Source organism: Meriones unguiculatus, chromosome 15, assembly GCF_030254825.1.
Source record: "Meriones unguiculatus strain TT.TT164.6M chromosome 15, Bangor_MerUng_6.1, whole genome shotgun sequence".
Taxonomy (NCBI): Eukaryota; Metazoa; Chordata; class Mammalia; order Rodentia; family Muridae; genus Meriones; species Meriones unguiculatus.
The window spans coordinates 48,136,223-48,159,785 of record NC_083362.1 but is presented as its reverse complement, the minus strand read 5'-3'; the positions used below and the strand labels follow the sequence as shown (position 1 = coordinate 48,159,785).

The 23,563-nt window shown below is 36.8% G+C and overlaps 1 protein-coding gene across 2 annotated transcripts in view; it reads right to left on the bottom strand.

The window, feature by feature from the left end:
• Positions 1 to 8,486: 8,486 nt before the first annotated feature.
• The window catches only part of Nbeal1 (neurobeachin like 1), a 143,755-nt gene continuing 128,678 nt past the window's right edge, over positions 8,487 to 23,563 (bottom strand). For both annotated transcript variants that reach the window (XM_060368445.1, XM_060368446.1), the window contains 5 exons: positions 20,503 to 20,619; positions 19,956 to 20,117; positions 19,089 to 19,237; positions 17,626 to 17,761; positions 8,487 to 15,844 (listed from right to left, as the gene is read on the bottom strand). In XM_060368445.1, coding sequence (XP_060224428.1) covers positions 15,743 to 15,844; positions 17,626 to 17,761; positions 19,089 to 19,237; positions 19,956 to 20,117; positions 20,503 to 20,619 — 666 coding nt within the window. In that variant the 3' untranslated portion in view covers positions 8,487 to 15,742. The remainder of the gene's footprint in view (positions 15,845 to 17,625; positions 17,762 to 19,088; positions 19,238 to 19,955; positions 20,118 to 20,502; positions 20,620 to 23,563) is intronic.

The following is a 23,563-nucleotide window of genomic DNA, read 5'->3' as shown; positions in this document are numbered from 1 at the left end:
AAATGATGGTCCAGATCAACAGCAGGTAAGATTTTGAAATGCCCAATGTAGTTTTCTAACAATAACTAGGCACCACTCTCCCAAGACCCTGATCCGTGTTCCATACAAAACCATGCATGGTACCTGCCAGGCATATGTGCTACCACCAAGACCTGAAGTTTTTAGCCTGAAACTAGCCCTTAGCCTGAATCTTTCTGAACTTTTGAGTATCCACAGAGGCAGGCCAGAAAGGTTCAGAAATGGAGACTGCCTAAACTAGGAGGATGAATCTAGACCAGGTGGTGGAGCACTTGGTTAGCATTTGGGTCTCAGTTTCGTTGCCAGCAACACAATGCCACAGACAAGACATTTACTTCTTCTTTCTCTGTGTGTATGTTCCGATTTAGAATTAGCTTGATAACCATACGTAGAATACTTTCACAGGCTTTTGTATTGATACCACAGATTTTTGTCCTGACTTGAATGGGCTCAACTTCTTGCATAATGTAAATATACACATATATCAATTGTCACCTCTTTTGTTAAAAAAGAGCTTAGATCTGATGATTCATACTGTGCGCACGTCAGAATCAGAAACATATGGGCAAGTCTGTATCTTTACAGTGTCAGAATTTATTGAACAATAAATTCACAAGTTTTGGTTTCCATGGCTACAATTTACCAAATAGGATTTCTCTTAATGGTAGCCACTGGCAATCAGGTTCTTTTACTTCAATTGTGTGTGTGTGTGTGTGTGTGTGTTTGTGATATATGTGAGAGTGTAGGTGCCCACATAAACAGTGAACATGGAGAGGTCAAAAGACAGTTCTCTCCTCCCTGAGTTCTAGGGACTGAACTTATCAGGCTTGTACCTGCTGAGCCCTCTCTCCAGCATCCCCATATAGAGTCCTGGCTGGACTAGAACTCTCAAAGACCCTCCTGCCTGCCTCTGCATCCCAAGTGCATGATTTAAAGGTATATTCCACCAAGACTGGATCTTCTGGCCTTTTATTCTCTGTATTGCTAATATTAAGTCATACAGTGTTTCACAAAATAAGTGTATTTGTAGGTTGCAGAATGACTACAAAGGTATTAGAGTTCAAAAAAGTCTTTCTGGAGGCAGCAGAGATAATTGATACAAATGTGAAAGCAGGGATTAGATAAAATAGCAAACCCAGCTGGAGCTGCTGGAGGATCAGAGCCCAGAAACGGATTTGCTGAGCTATAGAGGTGCAGAATGTTTGAGACTGCACTGGAACAGTAGGAGTCGGAAGCAGAAGGGTTGCCAGAAGTTCAAGGCCAGCAAAGTGAGTTCTAAGTTATCTTGATCTACATAGTGAGACCTGTCTAAAATGACAATAGCAAAAATATTCTCAGTTTCCTGATTCTAAATTCGTGTTTTAAGACTTCTATGTTGTTATTAAGAAAGAAAATCTCGAACATTTAATTTTACCAATGAAGACTCAGGAGCCAGCTGTAGTGTTGAGAGCCTGATGGCTTAGAGAGTCAGAGAAAGCACCCAGCTGACCTTCCTTCTCAGCTGATGTCCCAGAAGGAAAGAAACTCCTTCTCTATACTGTCTTAAATATTCTTCCACTCAATGTCCCTCCTACCTTTTTTAACCCCTGTCAGCTGTTTGCTCCTCCTCTTGACCTAGGGCTAACTTTATTTAATCCCTTTTACAGAAAGCTCTTGGATTTTTAAAGGTGTCCTATGGCTGAGCCACACCATAACCATGAGTTTACAATAAATAGAAAGCTCCTGGATTAAAGGTGTGTGCTAGGGCTGAGCCACACCACAAGTTCTTGTTTACAGTAAACAGAAAGTTCTAGGATCAAAGACTGAACCATACCACAATTAGAAACAGGTTTTTTACAGTTTACAATCTTGGGGTTTCACAGTGGGATCAGATACCCTGCAACACTCCTTTTAAAAATTTAAATATTAGCCTGGCGGTGGTGGCTTTAATCCCAGCACTTGGGAGGCAGAGGCATGCTGATCTCTTGAGGCCAGCCTGACCTACAGAGTGAGTTCCAGGAGAGCCAGGGCTACACAGAGAAACCCTGTCTCAAAAAACAAAACAAAACAACAAAAAATTAAATACGAAAAAAATATTTAAGTACTTAAATATTTTGAAATTCAGAATATTTAAAATTACTATAATTCTTTTATTAAATTTTATTATTAACTCAATGACCTGAAGTACAGAATTACATAAATATTATACATAAGTATATTATAAAGCAACAATGGTTCACATCCGCAATACTGGCTGAGGCAGTAGGATTACCATGGGGGAAGCCAGCCTTGGATATATAGTGAGTTCTAGGCCACTTCAGACTACTGTGAGATCCTGACACACAAAAACAAAAGTCAAAACAAAAATAAAAATTAATATTGGATTTATATTTATGATTAAATGAGTCGTTTTTGCATGTCTGTTTATGAGTACACGTTTATGTGTATGTGCATATGTGTTTGTGTACATGTGTGTGTGTGCATGTGTGAGAACCTGAGGTTGACATTAGGAGCTTTCCTCAGTCTCTCCACCAGATCCATTGAGGTAGGTGCTCTCAACTGAATCCAGAGTTCACTATTGGGCTAGTCTAGCTAGCCAGTTTCCTCCAGTCCCTTTGTCTCTGCAACCCCTTGGGCTGGGGTTACAGGCCCACTGCCACACTTACCTGGCACTTACATGGTGCTGCGGATCCCAGCTACACTACACACACTTCCAGGGCAAGCACTGTGCTTACTGCCTTACCTCCCCAGCTCCACCAATGTTAGTTACTGTTGAAATGAGCCAGGATTCAGTAACAGTCACCCTGTTTATTGGTTACTATGATTAGGAGCCCAGAGAAACCTTAAAAAAAAAAAAAAAAAAAAAAAAAAAAGACAGGGTATTGTTACAGAAACAACATTATTTGGTTATTTTTTTCTTTTTGCAATCTTTTTGGGATATAAGCCCCAAAGCACAAAATTGTAACTTTGTTAACTGATTGTACATTATTTTTAGTGTTCTATTACTTTATATTTCATTGAAATTCCATTTTTCTGAAATTGGAAAACATTTATTGGTTGTTCCCTATTCTTTTTTTTTTAAATAATTTAATTTTATATGCATTAGCGTGAAGGTGGGAGATCCCCTGGAACTGGTATCATAGACAGTTGTGAGCTGCCATGTGGGTGCCAGAATTGAACCCAGGTCCTTTGGAGGAGCAGACAGCACTCCCAACCACTGAGCCATCTCTCCAGGCCCCAGTTCCCTATTCTTTCTCAGCACTACCCTGTGACCACTGAAGTTCATTCCTTCTGGCAAGGCTGTCTATGAACTGATTTCCCTTTGACTTCCACAAGTAGAAAGCAAGAGGCTAGCTGGGCACGGTGGCACATGCTTTTAATGCCAGCACTTGGGGCAGAGACAGGCAGTTCTCTTTGGGTTCAAGTCCAGCCTGGTCTACATAGTGAGACCCTGTCTCAAAAACATTTTTTCTTCTTTTTTTTTTAAGAAAGCTGCAGTCAAGAGAGAAAGTGAGCGTGCCCCTCTGCTTCAACTCTGTGCAGTATTTGTTGGATCTCACTACAGCAGCAACTTCTGAGGTACAGGGCTTCTGCTGTGACCTTCTCACCCTCTAACAGTAACACTCTTTCCTTGGCCTTCAGGAAGGACAATGGCTTGCCCTGCTACCACTCTGCGCATTTCACCATCCCTCACTCCCTTAACCATTCACATCTCTGTCTATAATTTCATCATTAGCCTTTTGAACCATGTAGACTCAACATTAATGGGCTCTGGATTACTCAAGGGGAGGCTCCCAAAATCATTTTGTCAAAAGAGAATTATAGGTTAAAAATACATTTAATGACTGCCTGAGGATATCCTTGCCTTAGCCTGTATCGTGTAGATTATTCAAACCATCACCATCACTGGCCTATTGCTGGTGGTTAGGTACTGTCAATGACACCATAAAAGATTGTGGGGTAGGTAGACATTTCTGATTGCATTAAGAAACTTAGGAAAGGGGCTGGAGAGAAAGCTCAATGAATGTTAAGGGCACTGGTTGCTGTTCCAGAAGACATGGGTTTAATTTCCAGTGCCCACATAGCAGTTCACAACCACCTGTACCTCTAGCCCCACAGGACCCAATACCCTCTTCTGACCTCCACAGCTACTACGTGCGTTTGGTACACAGACATACTCAGGCAAACATTCATACACATGAACTAAAAATCTCAAAAAGTAACCTGAAACTGGGTGTTGGTGGCACACACCTAACTCTCAGGAGGCAGAGGCAGGCAGAGGCAGATCTACAAGGCCAGCCTGATCTATAGAGTGAGTTCCAGGACAGCCGGAACTATACAGGTAAACCCTCTCTCAAAAACCAAAAATAAAATAAAAATAAAACAAAAAGGTAACCTTAAGTTTTAGGTCTTAAACTCCCCATATAAAGCACTGGAGAAGAGCCAGGCTTCCCTGGTGCCCTCAGATCCTTTAACTTGTGTGGCTATATGTATGGCTGAGTATCAGATCACAAAAACTAATCATACAGCTAGACACAATGACACTGAAACACACCACCTCTTAATGTCTTACTCCAACTTATGACACTCCTTACTTTTTGCATTGTGGGTGTATGAGACAAGGTTTTGCTATGTAGTTTAAGCTGATCTCAAAAGTTGCAATCCTTTGGGATTCACAACTGTCTATGATCAAAGCTCTGAGAAGTGTAATACTCTTCTGGCCTCCATGAGCTTGCTCACGAGCACTCGTGTGCACACACACACAAATACACAAATCCTTAAAAGAAAAAATTGCGACCCTCTGCCTAGCTCCAACTTACAAAGACACTATTTGAAAAGGAATGTAACTCTAAGGTCAGTGTTAGGGCTTGCATAGAAAATGTCTACAACACCCATATCAAGGCTTGGTTGCCAGCTTATTGAAAAAACATTGATTCGTGAGGACTCTGATCATAGCATTAGTGCACTGATTGACTTGTCAATGAATGGGCCAGTGGGAGAAGGGGAAACTGTGGAAGGTATGTCCTAGTTAAAGGTTGTTCACTGGGGGATGAGCCTTTGAAGAAGGTGTGTCATCCTTCCTTGTCGCCGCTTCCTGGCCACCGCCAGAGGACCAGCTTTGCTCTAACACACACTGCCTGCCACACTCTATCTCACCATGTAAGGGCCCACAGAGTGCAGTCAAATGAGCACTGCCTGAAACCTCTGAAATATAAGCCCAAACAACCCTTCCAATCTACATTATTTTCTCATGTATTCTATCAGAGAAGAAAAGTGAAAACACAAAGTAAAAGAAACCTAACACTCAAGACCCTCCGAATCTCTTCCTAGGGAAAAACAAAAATGTCCTTCTGAAATATCACTTGGGTCAATTACATCAGAAGAGATACCATTGTACTCAAGTCTCATTCTTTAGCTGAAGACCAATAAAGAGGATTAAATCCACAATGGGGAGAGTGGTCAATTCCACTTAGAGGAAATACCTCAGTAACAGTGGCATCCTAGGGTAAAAGGGCAACAACAGCTTTGTTCTATTGGCAGCAGACAACTACAATAAAAAGTGAAGACATTTGTTTATATTACTCTTTAAAATGTTCTACCACAAAGCCTGGACCTACACAGAAGTGGTTTACACAACTCAGCAACAGTGGGGCCTTGCTAAAGTGTGACAGAGGGAAACTGGGAAGCATGCATGAAAACTGAGTCTATTATAAAATAGACTCATATATATGTATATATATGTATATGTGCGTTAGTGTGAGGGTGACAGATGCCTTGGAATTGGCAGTGCAGACAGTTGTGAGCTGCCATGTGGGTGCTAGGAAGAGCAGACAGTGCTCTTAATATCTGAGCCATCTCTCCAGCTCATAATGATATATTTTTAAGGAAACAAAAACATGAATGCTGGTAAAAAGCTAAACTTAGAAGGTCTCAGTCAGCATTTGTGGAATCATTTATTAGCTTCAGCACTTAAAACTGACTCTGAGCTGAAGCCTGGGTTCAATATGCACTAACAGCTACCCACGCTGTGAGGGCATAGAGTTCTTTGTACATTCTTTCCCACGGCTCTGTCGATTAAGGACTATCATGTTTTTGAAGGGTAAGTGTTACTGAAGACAGCCCTTTCATTTATTTCTGCACCATTTCTTTCCGTCTCCAATACTGGGCTCACACCCAGGCCCCTGTGTATGTTACACAAGCTCTTTCAACAATGGATTCTAGCTCAGGCAGCTTTCCATTCTGAGATGATGTCTTTACTCTGCTCATGCTGGCCTTGAATCCGTAGACTCTCCTCAGAAGGGCCTCACAATCCCCTGGTCTCAGCCTCTCAGGAACTTGGATTTCAGTGCCACCAGGCCTGAGTTATTAGCTCATCAAGAAGGGTCTACATCCATATAGTCACATAACAATCAGTGCCACATTACATATTATGTCTCCACTTACCACTTCCTTTGAGTCATTCAATGTTTTAAAGAGTTCTAAGCCTCTACTTCTAACAGTCATTACCGAACTAATTCTCTCGTTTATTTGTGTGCATGGTGTGTCTGAGACAGGGTCTTTCTTATTAAGCAGCTATGGCTGTTCCGGAACTTGCTATGTAGACTATGCTGGTTTTGAACTGTGAAGAAATCTACCTGCTTTTGCCTCCCAAGTGCTGGGATTATCAGTATGCCCACACTAATTCTTGAGTATTCAGTTCACCAACTCTAACTTTGAGAAGAAAAATGAAAGCTTAACTCTACCTGGAAATAATATCTCATTAAGTTGTTATATTTGTCCTGCTAGCAAAGATTTTGCAAAACTATTTACTCAAATCCTCTCCCAACCTCAGCAGAATATGATATACAAGCCTTTATGACATTTAAGTGAAGCCACATTTTATGTAAAATATACAGAACATGAAACATGGAGAACTATTTACCTGGACCATGACGATTAATAGTTAGGAAAATAGAAGTTAATCTTGGTATAGAAACCCTGATTACAAAGCATTAAATGACAGAGGCCTGCTGTCTTTAGTAAGTGATTTCTTCTGATTTGGGATATCTGGGCATACCTCAAGCATGAGACCCAGGGTATGGGCTTATCTTACCCTAGTTTAAGGATGGTACCATCCATTTAAAATATATAAATATATATACTGTATGTATAAAAATGTTGCTAGTCTTGTATAACTGTAAAACTTTTGGTATCCCTAAATTCCTCCTGTATCTTTTTAAATTCAAATTTTATTTATTAAATATAAGTGGGTTGAATAAGATTTCTTAATTTAAAAAATCTCTATTACTAGAAGGTGAAATTAATAGATTCTCTATAGACATTCCTGACAATAGTGCCTGCAGTTATAATTAAACATACCTTTGAAAACTACACTAAATGACCATTAGGTAAAGTTTCACAGGCTATTTGTCAAAATGATCCAAGTACATGAATAAAATCTAGGAACTCGAAAGGCTTTCCTTCCATGGTACCAGAGATGTGCTCACACAAACAGCCAAGTGCTTGACAACAAACTATGTTCCCAGCCCCTTTCTACTCTTTTGGTCTGTATCAGACTTTCATTTTGGAGACATGGTATTATGTTGTCCCAATTTTCCTGGAACGCTCTCTGTAGCCCACACAGGCCTTGAACTTTGATCCTCCCACCTTAGACTCTCAAGTGGCTTACAGACCTGCATCACTGTACCAAAATTCAAAAGATTTAAGAGTCTCATCAATTGCATGATGTGATATTAAATGACAAGAAAACACAAACTTTATTATCATTTAAGAAACATCTGAAGCCTGACATGATTTTTAACTAGTCCTGTTGCTGACCTAGCTTTAACTGCCAATTGATCTAGAAATCTTAATGAATTTAGTGCAGAAAATTTCTAATTCTAATGAAAATCCTTCCCTAAAATGAAGTATTGTGAGCAGCTCACAGAAGTGAAGTTACTGTCCATTTTTATAGTGGGTCTGGATCCAGAGACAAAACACCAGCAAGAAGCTGGATAGGCATTTGTTTTGTCACATTACCTTAAGCAGAAAGAACCAGTTAGCAGGCACAAAACTGATGCACACAGGCCGGGAGTGCAGCTCAACAGTAGGGTACCTGTCGACCAGGCTGAAAGCCTAGGACTATACTGTTAGATGGATAAAAATTTAAAAGCTTATGCAAAAAATATTTTGATTATAAAAACAAAATTTAAAAAACTGAATGTATTATCTACTTACGAGGACATGAAAATTTAAGATGATCACTTATTGAGAAAAAAACTGGAACAATGTTTTTGAGATGATTTAAAATTAAAGTCTCTTTATGAATGAGCCTGATGAAATAATGTTAATACTCACCTTATACAGGTCATGGGAGATTCTCATCTGAGAAACAAATGATGTTTGGTTTTCTATTTACTAAAAACTGCATTCAATTCTTTGCCTACTCAAAGAATTTAGGCAGAGCAAATTCTAGTCAATCAAAATAAACAGAACTACAAACCAAATAATGAAATTAATGTTATCTTTTTATTTGATTCAAACCCATTGTCATATACAAAGCTAATTTATTATGAACAAAATAAATGTACATTCTTAAAAAACATTAGAATATAAATTTCCAAGGGACTAACAAAGTGCAAAATTTTCAACTATTTTTGATCATACTATACAGAAACAATCAAACATTAACCCATATACATTCAGTGAAGTTCTTAAAAATATTTCTGTGACAAAACAAAATACATCTCATATACTTAAGTTCAGAAGAATGAAAACAGAAAGAATCAATTGCACCAAACAGTAATTTTGTTACCAGAATGCTAATTAGTTATTTACAACCTTAAGGTCTAAAACTTGCTCAACTTTGAGCCCCCCTTTTTGCATATAAATACTCAATGAATCACAGTTTGCACAGTCAATAATTCAACATAAAAAGGGTTATTACTATTTTTTTCAATCAATTCCCGTGGAACAAATGAAAGAGGATATTTTAAGATAAACACACAACTCCTTAAATAGTAACTAGCAGCACAATTTCTAAGTTGTTGAGGGGAAGAGGGAGGGAAGGAAAGAGAGAGAGAGAAACAGAGACACACAGGTAAACAGACTTCATTCTGTAGTCCAGGTAGCCTAAAAACTTGGGACAATCTCTTGCAATAGGCTGTGAGTGTTGGGATTACAGGTGTTACCACACTCAGCTGCTTTATGAATACGCCATTTTGAATTTTCAGCTAACCAAAGTTCTGACCTTAGGTGTATATTCCTGTGTTCAAGAGACCATCACCCTGCTAAAACTAAAACGCTAATTAATTTGAGTCCCAGAAAAATGGTCAAATTAATCAAATGCTTGTTAATTTTCTGTCTTGTTTTAGCAATGAATTTGATAGAAAATGGCTATCCAGAAATCTCATCACTTTTGGCTATATTTTTTCCTCCACATGTACAAAAGGCAAACTGATGAGGAAAGGGAAGTTCACCCTGCAGAAGAACTTGGCAAAGAGCCACGTTTCCTCACGAGTTGTCCAGTGTGAAGCTGACTGTAATAGCAGTAGCTGCATGGAACACGTTTGTGATGATGTCTATCAGGCACAGTCTTTGGAAGGAAAAGGCAGAATAAAAAAAAAAAAAAACACTTCAAAATATAAAAGGTCTTCAGCAGTAAGAGCCACTGTAACACCCCATAATTTTGGAAGGAGTATAGGAACTACCTAAGTTACTAGGGATTATCTAACAGAAAATTCAAACTTCAAAAAAAGTTTCTCTAGTTCCAATTCTCTAGTAAGAATTTAAATTCTCTAGTAAGAATTTAAACTACTTTCAGTTAAATTTAACTACTGATATCTTCCTGCCAGAATTACTTCTGACGAACAAAATAATTATGTATATTCTTGAAAATCTCAGCACTTGGGAGACAGAGGCAGATAGACTTCTGAGTTGGAGACCAGCCTAGTTTACACAGGTAGTTCCAGGCAGTCAAGTCTAGGGTGAGAATATGTCTCAAAAACAAAAACGAGAAAAAAATAAAAAGGAACATTAAGGCCTAGTTCTCAACTGGACTACACTATCAGAGAGCATGTCACTTTAAGATAAGGTAAATAGAAATATATTACTTAAATAAAATCTTAACTGGAATAAGACTTCTTTTAAAAATAGTTTGTACTTTAATAGTAAAACTTTCAATCTCACCTAAATCTGAACTGCTTAGTCTCTTGTTACATTGCTACCTTTACAATAGCATTGTACAGCAGTGAAACACTGTTAACTATTCAAAAATAGTTATGAATGAACGTAAATTAATAGAAAGCCATTATAAATGGAAACACACAGCAGCAGCACTTGTCTACTTTGAAACATTAATTAAAATGACTTACTTATCTTTGAGATGGAGCTTGACTACTGTCCAGGCTGTTCCTGAACTTCTGGGTCCAAGTGATCCTTCCATCTCAGTCTCCCAATAGGAAACAAGTGAATGTACCAGTTGTCTAATTTTTTAAATGATGAAATTTAGCTACTGTTATGCTAATATATGCACACATATGCATATTCAAGGTAACATGAAAACTGTGTCACAGAAAAGAGAAAAAATACTGAGTCAGTGACTTTAATCTTTCTTTCTTCATAGGGAAAAGTATACGCCACTGAATTTCTATCTTTTCATTTAACACTAAAGAATTATCTTTATGTGTCCAAATCTTGTAGTGTGTTTAGAAACCACTCCTGTATGGTGAGTATCAATAAAGATACTAAGAAAACACATCTGATGAATAAATGAATAAATATGATTGCCAAAAAAAAAGACAAAACACCCGAAGTTCATAATGTGGCCCTTTTTATATAAGGTTTCTGTAATAAATAAACTACATAATTGTTATAGTCTATAATTCATGGTAGCAAAAAGGCAGGCAAGGAAGAGATATAAATTATATATTCTAAGATGGTCATATGGTTTTCAACAAATAAAAATATAACTACAATTTAAGCACATGTTCGTTTACATGTATTTTATATGTACATATATATTTATAATTTTTGAGAACTGTGAATGATTAAATCACTGAAAGTCCCAAGTAGTACCTAGGCATAGCACATTTATTAATTCCTACAGACTAATTGGATCTCAAATTAAGAACCATTATCTAAACTGAGGATGTAGAGTTCAGTGGTAGAACCCCTCCTGTGTGTGAGGCCTATACTCTGTCCCCAGTGTTTGAGGGAAAATGCTACCCAAATCCCAAACCTAGGGCTTACATGTAAGTGTACCATCACTGAAATACATTCCTAACACAGCCTAAATCTCTCAGGCTCTAAAACCCATGAAAAAAATCAAAGAATTTCCATACAGAGGCATACATCATCAGGCATCACCAGAAATACTTAGGAAAATTACCAATGCTTTTATAATGGGAGAACCCTATTCATTATAACTCCAGTGCTATAATATCCCGATTGTTTTTCTTTTGGCGCTGCTTACTAATGCTTTTTATTCTTGTGTAACATGCATGAGGCCCTAAATTCAATACCAAATACTGGAAAAAAAATTTAAACTTTGTAAGTGTGGAAAATACTGACTGCTACTTATTAGGAACTTATATTAGCAGACAGACATACTTTTGTTAGAGGTAAATGTTAATTATGATTTCCAAATACAAGAAGTCTAAAGATAAGATAAATGAACTTTTCAATAATGAAAAGGAAACACAGTAGTTCTGTCCATGTGAATCAAAGATAATAAAGGCATTGGCTAGAGTTGGGGATAACCACTAGCATAGAAAATGCTACATTTAAATTAGGTAAGTATGGCTATGGTCCGTACTGTAAATAATATTCAAGAGTGATAACATTGTATTGTTGTCTAATGTCATCAGGAAAATCACCATGAGAAAATTCAACAAAACAATATTTCAGATGTCCGTATGGGCCTATGAAACAAATCAAAGCTAAGTACATGACACACACACAAAAATAAGAAAATGTAGTGAAATAAATATTTGCTGCCAATGGTAAAGATGTTAAAGAGTTCTCAGAATAGTTTTCTATTAGAGACACAACACTTATATCAGGGCATAGCTCTGGATGAAAGCAACAGATTTTTCTAGTAAAAATAATACATTTCATTTTGTACATACCACTCAAAAACACTAACAATTTTACACACTCACATCCCAGATACACAGCATTAGGCACTTAATACCTTGCTTATATTCAGTATAGTCCAAGTACACACATGTTTTTATCAGAAAGGAGGCAAAGATGATGCTATTCATTTTATAAACAGAAGTATTTTAAAGGAACTAATCTTTCAAAATTTGACTAAAATCTTTCCTTAGAGATATCTTTAGTAAAATAAGTTATACCTACAGGCAAATGCCTTGCCTCTATCATCATTAAACAAAAACAAAATAGTGCTCAATTTAATTGTCTTAGCCTATTTCAAAAGAAATACAAAGAAGCTAAGATTAAGAGTCAATCCTCAAATCCAAGACCTAATTCTGTGGGCATACTTATTCATGAAGAAGCATGCAACACCACCAGCAGCAGCAACAACAACAAAAGAAGAATGAAACATCTCAGTTTAAGGTCTTTGAAAAATAATCTGACCTATCTACAAGAAAAAAAAGTCAGGCTTATAAATATGCAGACATTTTTCACCTACAAAAGGATGCGCTGTGACTTAAAAGAAATTAATAGAAACTTCCTTCAGAGGCGACACTGGCTAGAAAGACTTAATGTCAATTTTATTCTCATAGTTCCCTTACTTACATGTTTTGATTTGTTCCTTCTTTTCTTCTTTAATTTTATGTTCTTATGTCATTAACTCTTAAGTAATGACAGGGTACTGATATATATGGCTGTTCTATTCTCTGAGTGTACATAGCAATTATATAAATGTACGTACAAACACACACACACAAACTCACACACAAACCACCACCAACAACTTCTACTAACTTCCCTCTCCAAAAGAACATTATCTTAGTATATACCTCATTACCAGGATGCTGAGATTTTTATACTCATGATCACCACTATCAAGAAATAAAAGCAGATGAAAAATTCTAAAAAAATGAACTGACACAGCACCCAAGTTGAAATTTTATACTCATTAATATCCAGTTATCAATTCATTCTAATAATTTCCACTACACATTATTAAAATTTCTATGGATAACATCTACACTCCAATCTATAAAAGTCTACCTTCCCAGTGATATTATCTAGTGATTTTTAATTTCAAGGCTCTACTGCTTACATGAAAAGTATGTTACTAAGGAAATAGTTCCACTCTATGTGCCTATTTTAATAAATACAAAAGTTCATTTTTTAAGAATACTGTTAGTATTTTCCAAAGCCCACATTTATGATTTATACTTTTTAGAGAAAAATAACAAATATCAGAAACAGTTCTCCTTTTAACATCTAGCATTAGGGTCAGACTTTGATGAAACTGAACAATGCTGCTAATTTAGGTTATGAAAGAAACTGCTTGTTCAGTTTCCCACTAAAAGTAAAACACCAAAAGGACTTTACCCCTCTGATTATCAAAGTTTTTGTAGTTCTTAAGTAAATACAATAATTCCTAAATCCAGTATTTATGATTACAAAAAAAACTACATAAACTGCCAAAAAAAAAAAAACACCCCAAAACAAAACAAACAAAAACCAAAACACCTCTTACTAAGTCTTGATTTAGAGTCAGTCAGTCTGTCTCTCTTTCCCTCTACTTATCTCCTTCACCCATGCTAAGGAGTAAACCCAGGATCTGGAACAATGAGGCAAGCCTTCTACTATGGACTGATATCCCTATTCCCAGATCAGTATTTTTCAAATAGAGAAAACCCAATCAATTTTAGGGTAAATAGATAGCCTCGACACCATCATGGCTGTAGCACCTGGAGAGTTGGGGAGAGGAACCAAAAAGAAGAAATGTTTCAAATAACAAAATCATCTCTACTTACTAGTAAGACTTCCAATAAATACCTGAAGTCTTTAAAAAGGAAGTCTTTACAGTTACACAAAATCTTCTTTTGTATCAGCTGATTTTAATGTTATTTATCTAAATAAATATCTACAGCTAAATATCTACAGCTACTTTTTCCTGAATTAGACAGTTTTAACAGATTAAATAGAAACTGATTTTGCAGTGTTTTAATAACCGTGACCCACAACAAATCAAAATATTGAAACATTTCTCTAAACAATCTTTTACCTTAAATTAAAAAAAAAAAGTATCAACTTATAAAGAAAAAGGCACTGAATACTGTGGTCAACAGCAGAGAGAGAAAATGGAAAATCAAAAGTTCTTCGAGATTCAACTGAAAAGACAATTAGGCATAAGGAAATCTATGATGACCAAAACAAATATTTATATATAATTTTTAAAGGCTACCACAGGAAAGTCATTTGTTGTTGCCCATCGATCATTTTAAGAAAACCATGCAATAGTTTTTTCCTGAAAATGGACTAAACATGTAAATTTCTGTACAACTTCAGAGACTCATAAATCTTCCCAAGCCGGTAGAATCTTAAATTACCAATATTGCTAGTTGCAAAACTTCTCTGACCTAACTCAAAAGTAATTTACAAAAACAAATAACAATCACTTTGAATTCCAAATTAATCAATCAGCCTTTTTACTTAAAATTTTAAGTATAATGTAGTATTTAACAAACTCTAATGAAATTAGCTTTCCCGTAACAGTTGTATATAATGAGCAATAAAAGGATTTTTACAACACTGTGTGTCCACACGACTACTGTGAATTATGCAGTATTTTTCCATCAATCATGACCTTTTAGGGCAACTCATAATCATCAGACTAAAAATGCTCAAATACATAAAGAATTCACACAGTTTTTGTTTAACAAAGAGAAATTAACAAAATTTTGAATTTCACAGATGTAAATTGTGCTGCAAATGCTACTCCAAAGACGGGCTAGCCAAAGCCACATTAGCATTTTTGCTTAAATATACTATTAATGAAGTACACTTGTGAAACTTATCTCTAGCTTTTCTTTTTCCTTTTCAACTTTTGTTACTTAAAGATAATAATGGAATTAACTACTTTTTTATTAGTGATATATTATTTAAATAGTAAGGGTAGGAAATGAACCACTATACTATTTCAATATTTGCATTTAATCCAATTATGCAGATCTGCAACTTCTGAAACTTCAGTTATACACAAATGCCTAAAGGTTATTACCTCTACATAGGAGGTTCATGAGTAAGTTGTTTTCAATGTAATGGTCAGTAAACAGAAAAATGATTATCTAAAGAACACATGAAAAGCCACATCTCTCAACTCTCCATGATCTATACTACTTTATTAGAAATAGCTTAAAAGTTGCTGCTTAGATTAAGGGATTTCAACCTAAATATATTATATTAGAAGTTTGTTTTTTAAAAAATGGATTTAATGATTTGGGAATAGGTTACTAAATTGAATCAAATATATTTTCTCAACTCAATTTTAGCACTTAATAAAACTAGACTCATTGTGACAAAACTTTAAAGATGGACTTAATAAAACCTACAACTTTAATTTTAATCCTTTTTTTTTTTTTTTTTAATTTGAGACAAGGCCTTGCTACATAGCCCAAGCTGGCCTTGAACTTAAGCCACCTGCCTCAGCCTCTCAAACATTGGTTAGAGGCAAATGCCACAGTGACTGTGGTAATCCTCTCTTCAGAGAGTGGAGAGATGCAGCTAAAGTGACAAGGCAATGAATACAGCTCAGCTGTCCATCACAGAATGGGAGCAACAGTCACTTGAAATCCTGAGTATTATATTCAGTTTCTCCAGCTGAGATCTGGCTGAGCCGTTTGCTAGATCCCCACAATTTTCGAGAAAGTTGCCCCGATCGCATCTGTTTGAGGTAATCCAGAGAAATGAAGAACAGATGTTAAAGAAAACAAGGACATATAAAATCATTATATAAGATACCGATTTGTAACGGGCAGAACAGGTGTTGGTAGTAAAGTCACTAACATGTTGAAAAGATTCCTGACGATTAACTAAAGCCACTTCTTCATTGCAGTACTAGAGACTGAACTCAAGGTCGCATTTTTTTAAAAGATTTGTTTATTTATTCATTTTGTATACAGTATTTTGCCTGCATGCCAAAAGAAGGTACCAGATCTCATTACAGGCAGTTGTGAGCCACCATGTGGTTGCTGGAGTTGAACTCAGGACCTTTGAAAGAGTAACCAGTGGTCTCAGCCTCTGAGCCAGCTTTCCAGTCCTCAAGGCCTCTTTCTGTTAGGCAAATACTCTAGCACTGAGCTATCTTTGCCATGGTTTTTGTTTGTTTGTTTTTGTTTTTTGAGACAGCGTTTCTCTTATGTAGCCTTGGTTGTCCTGGACTCGCTTTGTAGACCAGGCTGGTCTTGAACTCAGAGATCGACCTGCCTCTGCCTCCCTGAGTGCTGGGATTACAGGCTTGCACCACCTGTAATCGCCTGGCTGATCCTTTGCCATCTTTGTACTTTCATTTTTGAGACAGCCTCCCAAGTTGCTTGGCCTGGCCTTGAACTCACTCTGTAGGACAGGCAGACCTTCAACTTGTGATTCTTCTGTCTTTGGCTCCCAACCATCAAGGATTACAAGTGTGTACTCAAAGAGCAAAGTGTGAGCACAAGTTTTATGTAATTTTTCACAGAGGATGGGGGGCATGAGGCAGGAAACTACCTAGAAACTCAATGTTGAATGGAAACATTTAAAATGGGTTAACTCTCTCTTTTGGGGGGTTTATTTTATGTACATGAGTGCTTTGGTTGTACATGTATGTCCTGTGAAGGTCAGAGAGGTATGGGCTCCCTCAGAACTGGAGTTACACGGCTGTGAGGTTTTGTGTGAGTGCTACAAACTGAACCCTGCATCCTGCAAGAGCAGCAATGCTCTGACCTGCAGTCATCTTTGCAGCCTTTCTCTGTAGATGCTTTTAGAATAAATCTTGCTATATAGCCCTAGCATGCCTAGAACTTACTATGTAGACCAGTCAGTCTAGCCCCTAAATTGTGGTGATTCTCCTGCCTCTGCCTCCCAAGCACTGGGATGATAAGTAAGCACTACCACATTCAATTTCTTCTCTCAAAAAAAATAGCTGTGATGCCATATTATGTTTCTCAGAAAAAGCTAAGAATGTATCAAAAAAGATACAACAACTAAGTTACCAGAACATAGCTGTTAGGTTTTCTGAGGAACAAATGTGTTAAATCTATAAAAGACTATTAGCAAGTAAATTTATCATTATAGTAAACTCACGGATATGGAATATTTGTAGGTCCAAATTTTAAAAAATGATGACTTTATATAGTCATGCTTGGTATTTGTTAAGATTACTGATGTAAACTACATTTTATTTTTTATAAGGGCTTTTATGCCTCTCAAATTCACATAGACCTCTTGAGTATGATCTGGAGTAAAATAATTTTCTTATTGACACAGTGATACACAGACCAATCCACAAGCATGCTTTCAATTATATCATAAAATAAACACTACTGATTAACAACTTATACTTTGGCTCTTTTTGAAAAGTCAAATTTATGCTTTAGTTTATCCATAATAAAGACTACTGAATCAGCTAGAATGAAGGAGCAAACAAACACACAATAATAAGGGGGAATCTGTGATGCTGGGCTTTACCTCGGCTGGCTTGCCAACACCCACTACAATCAATTTCCCATCTTCTAAGCCGACAAGAATGTGGCTGTATTCTTTGGTGACAGAAACACAGTGGATAGGTAATCGCATGGCTAATGGAGTGACGTTGAGATTCAAACTAGAAGAGATAAAAACCAAACAAAGTTACAAACATACATGATGGATGAATAGAGGTTTATACATGGAAGGTAAATTGATTATCTAGTTCTTCTTGAACAAAACACCAACAGCACAGGCTCTAAGATCAATAATCAATAAATGGGACCTCATGAAACTGAAGAGCTTCTGGAAAGCGAAGGACACTGTTATCAGAACAGACTACAGACTGGGAAAGGATCTTCACCAATACTTTATCTGACGGAGTGCTAATATCCAGAATAGGTAAAGAACTCAAGAAGGTAAACAGCAACAAATCAAGTAATCCAATTTAAAAAATGGGGAACAGAGCTAAACAGAGAATTCTCAACAAGAGGAATATCAAATGCAGAGAAACACTTAAAGAAATGCTCACCACCCTTAGTCATCAGGGAAATGCAACTCAAAACGAGATTTCACTTACACCCATCAGAATGGCTAAGATCAAAAACTCAAGTGACAACACATGCTGGAGAGGATGTGGAGAAAGGGGAACCCTCCCCCACTGCTGGTGGGAGTGTAAACTTGTACAACCACTTTGGAATCAATCTCGCACGTTCTCAATTAGTAATAGCGCTACCTCAAGATCCAGCTATATCACTCCTAGGCATATCACAAAAATATGCTCAACTATACAAGGACATTTGCTCAACAATGTAGCAGCTTTATTTGTAATAGCCAGAATCTGGAAACAACGTATGTGTCCCTCAGTGGATGAATGGATACCGAAATTGTGGTACATTTACACACTGGAATACTACTCAGCAATTAAAAACGAGGAAATCATGAAATTTGAAGGCAAATGGTGGGATCTAGAAAAGACCATCCAGAAGCAGAAAGACACAAATATACTCACTTATAAGTGAATATTAGACATATAATATTGGATAATCATATTAAAATCTGTACACCAAAGAAGCTAAGCAAGGAGGAGGACCCTGGGTAAGATGATCAATCCTCACTCAGAAAGGCAAACAGGACAGACGTCGAAAGAGGGAGAAAAGAGGTAACAGGACAGGAGCCTGCGACAGAGGGCCTCTGAAAGACTCTACCCAGCAGGGTATCAAAGCAGATGCTGAGACTCATAGCCAAACTTTGGGCAGAGTGCAGGGAATCTTATGAAAGAAGGGGGAAATGAAAGACCTGGAGGGGACAGGAGCTCCACAAGGATAGAAAAAAAAAAAAAAAAAAATACTGGGCACAGGGTTTTTTTTCCTTAAGAGTGATTCTCCAACCAAGGACCATTCATGGATATAACCTAGAACCCCTGCTCAGACGTAGCCCATGGTTTTACCACTTTAAATACTTACCTGTGGAGCCCTCTTATAGACAGGAACCCTTGTAAGCTGCCAGTGATAATGTGCTCTCCAATTATGCACATGTCTGATATCTGCTCATTCAGCACTTGAGACCCCAGATACTTTCCGTTTATAGAAAACACATGTAACATGTTCTTATCCTATAAGGAATTAGGAAACTTTAAAGATCTTGAATAAAAGCTGAGTTTTTATATTGTCAGATAAAACTATAATATAATTAGTAAGATATGTTGAATAAAAAGATGGTTGTATTTAAAGAAAAAATATGACAATATTAGACTGCCTTCAAGTCATATTGCTTCAGAAACAAATAAGAGATAAATGAGTTAAAATATTCTCCAGTCCAAAAAAGACGCTCCTCAAAAAGATTTCACATCCCTATAAAAGATGCTCCTCAAAAAGATTTCACATCCCTATAAAAGATGCTCCTCTTTATTACTGAAAGGAAATGACTACATAAAGTTCAAGTTTATGTCTACACTGTCTTACCCACAAAAGAACTTAGGCTGACTTTCACTGCTACTTAAAAGTTCATGACATCCCTCATAAGCAAAAATTACTTTGTCTGTGGGGTTGAAGATTTAACCTAGGGCCTCAAGCTTGCAAGGCAAGCAGTCTTCCAACTGAGTTATAGCCTTAGCTCTAAGAAATTACCTTTGATCATGTATAAAGAGATAACAGAAATCTCTGAGATAAAACATAAATGTGACAAGACTGTGACAGAAGTTATCTAATGGTGAGAAATGAGTAACTGAACCATAAGAAAAAAGCCTCTCCTTCCTCAGGCTGCCCCTGTCCTGCAGGGAGGAAAGAAACATTACTGATTGTCTACACCTACTGCAGAGCAGGGCTGTGTACCTTGATGGTGGACTTCTCTTCCAAGCTGGAATAGACGACTATGTGTCCTTCCCAAGATACAGCCAAACTGGGAATGGTCAGAAACAGGGAGCTCTCAGAAGGCGGTCGTAAAGTTCTCATGTACTGGCCTTTCTGAATTGTGTGTACAATCACAGTGCCATCCTACACATAGGGGAAAATGGAGAATGAAACACAAAACAAGAACAAAAACGATAGGGCAAAGTGTCTGGATAAAGAAATATGGGTAAGAAACTGAGGGAATAAGTATTCCATCAAGGACATATACGCTTTAAGAAAAAGGCTAATCTTGAAACTTCAAGTAGTACTTTATCTTATAGAGTGCTGTCTTCCTCACCTAGTGAGGCCAGTAAGATCCCTAACTGTAACACTGCCTCTTTCAAGTTTATTCCTTCTGTATTACTCTACTTCAACAACACTGAAAATAAATATTAAAAATTTCTCCCATTTCTCTACAGAAGACTTTTCAACTATAAACACTGTTACTCAATTTATAGAAAAAGCATACTTCTTAAAGGTGGACTCTTACCCTTGACCCTGACACTGCCATGTCGAGCTCAGTGCTGAGGCCCACACTCAGTATCTCATCCGTGTGTCCGTAAAGAATCTGAAAAGGTTTAGATGCTAAGCCCACAGGAGTGCCTCCCTAAAATTAAAAAAAAAAAAAAAAAGCAAATATGAATGTTTGCTTGCTGTTTCTTCCCTCCACTCCCAAGGCTCCTGCTGGGTGTTTGGTTTTTGTAACAAAGTTTATACTGTTTTCAAACTTTCTCTTAACAAAGTAATATAATAAGTAGTTATAACCTCTGAGTTAATTCACACTGAGTCTTGTTGATACTTGAATTTTTTAATTAAATTTTTATTTTTAATATTAATTACAGTTTATTTACTTTGTATCCCAGCTGTAGAACGCTCCCTCATTTTCTCCCATATCCCACCCTCCCTCCCTCATCTCCTCCTGCCTCTTTCCAAGTCCACTGATAGGGAAGGTCCTGACACTTATTCTGTCTTTTGAACCCCAAAACTTAAACTGAATATCAATGCTGACTTCTTAGACTAATTGTTCCAAGTTGTTTGCTCTTTTAATCTATAAATTTATTTTTCCTTAAATTCTAATAAATATTTTATATATCTGAATACTTCCTAGACTGTAGGATCTATAGTCTGCACTTTCAGAACCTCAATTATATTCTCATTTGCCTTTATTTTTTAAATTTAATTTTTATTATTTTATTTATATATATATATGTGTGTGTGTGTGTCTGTGTGAATCTATGCCTCTTGTGTGAGTGCCTTTGGAGGTCACTCCAAACGAGGCCTAGGATAGCCTTAGATTTCCTAGAGCTAGAGTTACAGGCAGGTGTGAGAAGTCTGATGTAAGCACTGGGAATCAAATGTGGGTCCTCTAGAAAAGCAGCACTAACTGTGAATCACTGAACTGCATCTCTAGCCCCTGCCTTTAATTTTCATAGCTACATTACTTTTTAACTGTGTATGTATGCATGCACTGTAGCCTGCCCTGTTGCCCTTGCCCTTACTCTCACTGAATCTGGAGCTGTTTTCACCTAGCCTGGCTGTCCACTGATTCCCAGCAAACCCCTTGCTGGAAATGTAAGAGTGCAGCATCAATGACAGTGCTTTAACCATTTAGAGGACATCATGCATGCAAGGCAGATGCTCTACTACTGAGCTATATACCCAGCCTCTGAAAAAATAATTTTTGAAACAGAAGTGTTGAAGAGAAGTGTTGCTAAGTTCCTCAGGTTGCTGTAAACCATCACTCTGCAGCCAGGCAAGCTGTGAACATGTGACTGTCCTGCCTCAGCTTCCACACGGGCTGACACTGCAGCTAAGAAGGCAAATTTGCTCAAGAAAATGTCTCTAGAATATGCACATTCTCTAGAAAATGTCTCTGTGCATATTTACTTCATTGGCAGCTGTGTGTCATATTGTTTTACTCATATTCATTCTCGACAAGTCTGTATAGACCCTCTGTGTTTATATTACATGAATAAAATTCCCCCGTAAACTCTATTCCCTGGGACATATGTGAATTCCCTACACACTTCATTTTATTTAATGTTTAGAAATCAGGTCATTCCTGCATCAAGCAATTCAAGTAAATGAAAATTTTTACAATTCAAGTAAAAGAAAACATTTCTTAAATTCATTTAATAAAGGTTGTATATCCATATATCAAACATGTTAATGACAAAACAAAAATTACCTCTTATTTAAGGATACAAAAAAAAGTGAGGCCTTGTTTTTAAAAATGAGAGAAAATAAAACTATAGTACTAGCAAAAAAGAAACAAAAAACAAAAAACAAAAAAAAAACCAAAAGAGTAAAATGTTGTAATAACAAAAATGAATAATGTTAATTTATTATAGGACTTCAATGCAATTCAAACCTAAGAAATTTCTAGATTAGCTGCATTTAGAAAAAGAAAAGGAAACACTAAAAGTAACTGCATAGAGGACAATTGTGGTAATACTGACAAAAGGAGAACAAAGTGTAAATCAGATTAAGAGCACTGTGCAAATGTTAAACATTCTCATTCCACCAGTCACACAGTGGCGGGGCTGTCAAGATGAACTAGTGGGTAAAGGCAGTGGCCACCAAGCCTGATGCCCTAAGTCTGGTCCCTAGAACCACCTATGGTGGAAGAAGAGAAGTGACCCCCCAAAAGTTATCTTCTGACCTCCACACATGCACCATGGCCTATGTGCAACACCCACACATAGTAAATAAATAATAAATAAATTTAAAAAGAAAGCCTTTGCTCTTGGAAGACCCACATGAAAGTGCTCAGTGGATAGGAAGTATTTCCAATATTTAAATAGGTAAGAAAAATAAAGATGTTAAAAGGGGACACATATTGAGGATGTTAAGACAAAGAAACAATGTTTTATATTTGCAACTTCAAATAAGTTTCAAATTTCATTAAAATTAAGTTACCAATAAGCAAAAGAGAAATAACTGAATATAAAATATAATATTGATGAAAACTGACAGCAAACACTACATCAAAAGGCAAAATTGTGAAGACATTTTCAATCAAAATCAAACGTAAGACAGGATGCTGACTAACGTGTTTTTATTTCACTGCATTAGCTAATAATGTAATATAAGCACATAATATATTAGAAAATATGGAAAGTCACCATCACTTCTAGATCACATGATGACAAAGTCAACTTAAGAGTCAGAAAATCTAAAAATGTCAATACCTACGGGTTTAAGTTAGTGAAGATAAAATAACCATACATCAATCAATCACTGTAAAACCTTTCTTCAAAGTAGTAAAAATCAGCAAGAAATGAAAATTCAGCCAGATGTGGTGGTGCACACCCTTAATCCCTGCACTGGGGAAGCAGAGGTAGACAAATCTCTGAGTTCAAGGCCAGCCTAGTCTACAAAGTGAATCTACACAGAGAAGAAACCTTGTCTCAAAATCAACAACAGAAAGAAAATTCTTCTACAAATATCAAAATAGGAGTAAAAATATGACACTCAGAAATAAATGTAGCATAGTATAGTACACAAATGGAAATAAAGTGATTAAAGGGTTATCTAAAGATATTAAAAGG